Source organism: Mastomys coucha, unplaced genomic scaffold (assembly GCF_008632895.1).
Source record: "Mastomys coucha isolate ucsf_1 unplaced genomic scaffold, UCSF_Mcou_1 pScaffold1, whole genome shotgun sequence".
Classification (NCBI taxonomy): Eukaryota; Metazoa; Chordata; class Mammalia; order Rodentia; family Muridae; genus Mastomys; species Mastomys coucha.
Genome location: NW_022196891.1, coordinates 26430190 through 26436817, shown reverse-complemented (window position 1 = coordinate 26436817; position 6628 = coordinate 26430190). Strand labels below are relative to the sequence as shown.

General features: G+C 36.3%; 1 protein-coding gene across 2 annotated transcripts in view; it reads right to left on the bottom strand.

The window, feature by feature from the left end:
* Positions 1-6628, bottom strand: part of Thsd7b (thrombospondin type 1 domain containing 7B) — an 895860-nt gene that overhangs the window by 224483 nt on the left and 664749 nt on the right. For both annotated transcript variants that reach the window (XM_031381328.1, XM_031381317.1), the window contains exon 15: positions 5049-5227. In XM_031381328.1, coding sequence (XP_031237188.1) covers positions 5049-5227 — 179 coding nt within the window. The remainder of the gene's footprint in view (positions 1-5048; positions 5228-6628) is intronic.

The following is a 6628-nucleotide window of genomic DNA, read 5'->3' as shown; positions in this document are numbered from 1 at the left end:
GATGTCATACAGACCCTAAGAGAACACAAATGCCAGCCCAGACTACTATATTCAGCAAAACTCTCAATTACCATAGATGGAGAAAAGATATTCCATGACAAAATGAAATTTATACAATATCTTTCCACAAATCCATCCCTACAAAGGATAATAGATGGAAAACACCAACATAAGGAGCAAAACTACACCCTAGAAGAAGCAAGAAAGTAATCTTTCAACAAACTCACACAAGCCTAATTTTGCCTCTAACAACAAAAATAACAGGAAGTTACAATTACTTTTTCTTAATATGAAAATTAAAATTATCAATATATCCTAATTGTTAGAAATTCAAAAATATGAGGAATTAGAAATTTGTTGGCTGTTATCCAGTGGTCTCTCTAATTTGGTAATTGGAGATATAGGTCCAATATTGTACAAGCTATATACACTTTCTGCTTGTTTGTACATGACAGTGTCTTGCTGTGTACCACATAATAGTCTTGAAATCAGGCTTCTCTTATCTCAGCCTCTCTATTAGTAGGATTGTTTATTTCATGTTTTTACACTATACCATGGTTTTCAGAACAGCTTAAATATTTCAAAAGTATTTATACAATCAAAAGAAACGTAGATACTTCATAAAATAAAATATCTGGATAGCCAACAAAAATATTTTTAAAAGTCTAATATCAACTGTATTCTTTAGAATATGTGTGTAATCAATGTGCCCGTGCATTACTATAACACACTATGTTCAATCTAGGTTTTAGCTTTATGCAACTGTAAAACAGCTTATGCAGATATTGTACCTGCTCCTGATCCATATGAGTGCCTGTTACTGTTATTTCAAATGTAGGTGTGGCTTATGCCAAAGAGTAAATTTTACACATCCATTCAGTAATTTCATAATGTTTCCAGCCCTATAGATCAGTATTGAAATGTATGATGTTTTATATGTTTATAAGTTACTCTTTATCTGAGTTGAAAGCTTTTCAAAATTATCACATCCAGTGAATGAGATTCTTACCCTCACCTAGTGCCTGTGCTAATCTCCAAGCAGAACCATTGTTCATTGAAACAGTTGGTGAATGATTTCATGGGTAGACCATCTTAATACACACACCATTTCTTAAATGAATGTAACCTGTTCCCTGTGGGCTGAAAATGAAGACACTTACTCAAGTCAAACAGCTTTGACCATAGCAGGAAGTCTGTATCCAAAAATCATGCCTACAATTCATTCCTTGGCACAGCAGAACTGTCAACTCTCAGCTTAGCTATAGTGGAGGTAAAATCCTTTGGTGATGTGAGTGTCATTGAAGTACAGCCTTATTACAATGAACTCCAATGTCTAAAACTTGTTCTAATTTTGGGCTTGTACCACAGTAAGAGCCAAGACTTTAAGCTCTACTAAATATAAAACAAACAAACAAAAAGACTATATCTAATTTATGCTCATTTCAAAAAATACTAGTAGTGATATACTATTTTAAAATATACAGTTAATATGTTTGGAGCTATTTAAAATTTATATTGAGAAAAACATATGTATTTTCAGAATTGCTGTAGACAAGAATCTACATAAGACTGTTCAATTGATTGTTGGTTTATATCAAACAACTTTTATAATACTCATTTTTATTGTACAATATTTTATAAATTTTAAAGAATACAACAAAATTAAAAAAATGAAAGGTATTACAAATATTGAAGGGGGTCTTCTGGGAGGAATTGGGGTATAAATGAGAAACCAGAATGTGATGTAATTCTATTTACTTAAAATATGTTTTAAAATGTTAACAAATTCAGATAAATTGAAATCATGTATCTTTTCTCATCATAATGCAATAAAACTTAATGAAAACATAAAAATGAAAAAGAAAAGAAAAAGAAAAAAACATCAAACCTGGGTCTGTAAGAGTCTGTAATTGCATATCTGGTATTTACCATGACGAGTTGAAGTTGGTATGTTAAAGAGATGTCTACACTCCCATGTACATGACAGCATTGTTCATGTTTGCTGAATTATTCAATCAGCCTGTATAAATGACAGTAGTGAGAAAGGAAAGAATATGGGGTACATATACAAAATGGAAACAGTCTAGCCTTAAAAAGACAGACAAGTAGTCAATGGCAAAAATGTGGATAGATCTTTTTATTAATTAGATATTTTCTTTATTTAAATTTTAAATGTTATACCATTTCCTTGTTTCCCATTGGAAAACCCCCTACCCCAACCACTCCTCCTGCTCACCAAACCACCCACTCCCACTTCACTGTCCTGGCATGCCCCTCAACAGAGGGATGGATACAGAAAATGTGGTACATTTACACAATGGAGTACTACACTGCTATTAAAAACCATGAATTCATGAAATGCATAGGAAAATGGATGGAACTAGAGGATATTATCCTGAGTGAGGTAACCCAATCACAAAAGAACATACATGGTACACACTCACTGATAAGTGGATATTAGCCCAGAAGCTCGGGAATACCCAAGATATAATTCACAGACCACATGCAACGAAAGAAGAAGGAAGACCAAAGTGTGGATGCTTCGGTCCTTCTTAGAATGTGGATAGTTCTTGAGAACACAGTATTGAGTGAAATAAGCTGGGTACACAACAACAAACACTGGCTGTGAATGGTTGCTCACACCTATAATCCCAAGACATTGAAGGATGAAGCAGGGGTATTACAGTCAGTGCAAGGTCAATCTGAGTTACATAAGGAGTTCCAGGGCAGCGTGGGCTGCAGGGTAAGACCTCGTCTCAAAGACTGAAAGTGGAAAATATGGAGAACAGAAAGACAAATAGTGCATGTTCTTACTAGAAGAAGCACACTAGGAAGAGTGGAGTGATGGTTCATGAAACCATGGTTCATCAGAGTGGAGTGATGGTGTTAGGGAGAAGGGGCAATGGCTACTACCTGAGGAGAGTAGCTTCCTCAGGGCAGAGGAGAAACTTTTCTTTAACTGAAATCTGTCATGGCATAGTTAATGCAGCTAAGAAAAGCTTATTGCACATCTCAAAATTGCTGAGAGTAAATTACAGAATGGCTGAAATGATCGATGTCTACTATACTGACTTAACCACTTCACATATTCATAAAAAAAATAACATCATTTCATTTCTCTCTACATACATGTATATATACAACTGTCATTTGTCAATTTGGAATAAAAATGAAGTTAAAAAGTATAGGAAGTATAGATCGGAGTTACCCTTTTACTTGCACATGCAGGCCAGGTACCTGGAATTTCTTTATATAATAACAAATTCCATAATAAATTCTATGTCTGCTCATTAACATCGAGGTCTCATTTCTGATGCCCACAAAACCAAACGACTTTGGCGACAACCGCCTCTTTGAATTCAAAACTTAGAAACATCCCTTGCGGACAGCCCTCTTTTGCTTAATTTCCACTTAGCAGATTCACCTAAATTATCCTCAAACTTGGATTTAATTTCTAGCGCATGCTGCCTTTCAAGGTTATGAGTGTTATATCTTTGGTAAGTATGTTGTACAGCACATTTTCTCCCGAGTCATAACAGGCAGACTTCTGTCATTAACTCTTTCCTACTCTTACCTTTAATAGATGTGCTTCTGCACATTAGTGGTCACCCACTATCTTCCTCATTCATAAAATCACAATATTAACATTAAAAGTTAACTCTAGCTCTATAAAGGCCCAGCTTCCATTGGAAGCTGATAAAGCTGAGGAAGATGGGATAATAAATAAAAATGCTCATAAATATGAGAGCTTAGCTGTCCTTTTCCATAGAAAAGGCTTGGAAAATTCCCCAGAGATGGTCAAAGTGCGTTCTTACAGAATATTCACTGGAAGTCACCCTCCTTACCACAAACGTCCATTATGACTTTGTTTGTAAGGTTTATTTCTGCCGAGGTTGCTCATTTTTATTAATACTGTTTTACTGTTTCTCCATTGAGCTTCTACACCTTCTCATCTCTTGTCTTAATGCTGTTTCTTACAATCTTTTGTTTTCTGAAAAGGCTCACATCTTACAAGAAGGTGCAATGGCCGTTATCTTATAATAAAGAGAAAAACAGATTCATTAACTTTGTCTAGTTTTACAACTTATATATGTCTTGCTTGATTACTAATTTGTAGTAAGGAATTTGCCAGTCTTATATGTTATTTCCCCTCCCATCAACAACTTACATGTTATCAAAATCAAAATGGGGTTAGGAAGAAAGAGGTAGATTCCACATAATTAGCAGTAGAGACTTGTGGAACCTGTTTGTAAGGTCCCAGTAAAATTATACACAAGATCATGTGAGATATATATCACTATCCTTATGATAAAGACATTTTAGCTGGTTTCACCTGTGTGTCATCTATTTAATTGATTTTTAAAATCATCAGTACTAATCTAATAATCAGTATGTAGCTGTGCATAAACTCTGACTTCTTCATTATAATTCTCATGCTAAAGTTTATACACTAGGTGGAACAAGCTGAAAGGTGCTCTAGTCAACTCTGACTGCTTAGTATGACAATTTTATTAGACAGCTATATGGAAAGGTATCCATCAGAGTGTCACTTGTGAAAGTAGGTATGACTTCTAGGGAAAACATGTAGAGAAATAGTCAAAATAGATTTGGAAAGTTGTATAAGAATTGGCAAGATTGACAGCAATGAAAATTAGGGTAAAGACTTAGATAAAAGAGAACTAGACCATCACTTCCAAATTTTTAAAGATGATATGAATATATTATAAATTAATTGATGGTCTCTCAATTTTATTGATTTTATTTGATCAATGTAAGCATGTAATTTTAAAATATCAAATTATGATTCTGATTAAAATCAGTTAGCTGTAATTTTACATATGTATATAATATTGCTAAGTGTACCAAGTTGATTTCCTCATTATATAAGATCAGGCAAAGCTATTGCCTCTTATTCTGTTATATATCTGTCTGCCCATGTTCCTCTTTCAACTTTGTGAAGCTCTCTGTAAAAGAATAAGTCCATTGTCAACCAGAAATGATAAATCAAGTAGACTTTAGCTTTATGTATGTGCACTAATTCACTTTACCTGATTCTTGAGATCCAGTTTGGGACATGGGCGACCTCCACTGTAAGGCTTTTCTTTTAGCCATTTTGATCGAATTCTCACTCCAATCCCACAAGATGAGCTGCAAGAACCCCAGCTGGACCAGTCACTTAGCTTGCAATCAAATGGGCAAGGGATGATGCATGCTTCCTGAACATAACCTGAAAGAAAAAACTTTCGGTGAACACAGAAAACTTATCAGATTTATCATCAGCATTGCTACAGTATCTTAGAAACATATTTGTTTGTAAAGAGAGAGAAGTTTGAAGAGACAGATAAATATAGTTACATCTGCCTCCAGTTTGTGTCATTCACTTTACTTCATTGAAATTCTGAATGGAAGAATCAGCATAAGCAGACTGGAAGCAACTCAAGGCAAATGATCTGACCATCTCCCCTCAGTGAGCCTTGTATTCTCGACCCTTTCATCTGACTGGTACCTGCAAGGCTTCACCAATGAAGACACTGACTCTCTTTCCTCAGTATTGTAACATGAAAGTAGAAGAGAGATTGAGAAGAGACCACAGGCCTATTGAAAGTAGAAAAACAGTAAGTGTTGCCTGCTGGGAGGATATGCGGAACTAGAGGATACACAGAGCTCTGGATGAAGTCAGATGAAGTGAGCATCTGAAATCCCATCCTTGGTTTTCTTTGCTCCTGTCTTCTGTTAGCGCCTACTACAGCCTGTGGATAACCTCAATCTTAACTGCCAGCTGAGTTATCATTACCAGATGTGCACTTCCAGCACTGGTCTTGCGGCAGCTGAATTTTCACCAATGGCTGAGCTACTCCAACCCCTGCCCACTTTCCCTAATTTCCATATGTCTGTCATAGAAGTTACCCATCTCCTCCTTGAGCTATCTTGAATATCCTGTGTTCTGCACTCAGCATAATGTCACTAGATGCCTGCACCTGTTCTACATTCTTAGGAATTCACCTCCCTGCACCCTGTGACACAACCTCATTCTCATGATTAGACTACAGTGGCCATGGTAGAGGAAATCCACAGATATAATTCATGTGCCAGTTCAGTCAACCGATGTGAGTTAATCAGAATAGAGATGACCCTGCACGTGCCTGACTCCTCAGCTGCAAACTCTCAGAGACAGCCTGGTCCCTTTGTGCAAATGGAAGTTAAAATAAGTCTGCATGAAGATGACCTCTGCTGAAATCCTAGGGAAGCTGAGCAAAAGCTTCCCCTGACTGAGCTTCTGATGAAAGCTCAACCATTCTTTACTTTTTCATGAAAGCCTTAAGCGGAGAACAGAGAAGCAGGGTCCAGACTCTTAATCCAAGAAACCAGTGAAATAAGAAAGGCCGCTTTGAGTTGCAGTCTCTGTGGTAATGTGTTGTATAGTCATCAACTCCCAAGGGATGATCCAATCAGAAAATCTCTTATCTGCTTTAGTCATCACAATTCCTATGTCAAAATTCACAAATATTTCTGTTGAGCCAGAATTGAGCTGTCCTTTGCCAGTCCCTGGATCATACAAGGCCCCTGAAGTGGTACACTACTTATTTAACTCATCTCTTTCCCCTAATTTTTCTTTTTCTTCTTCCTT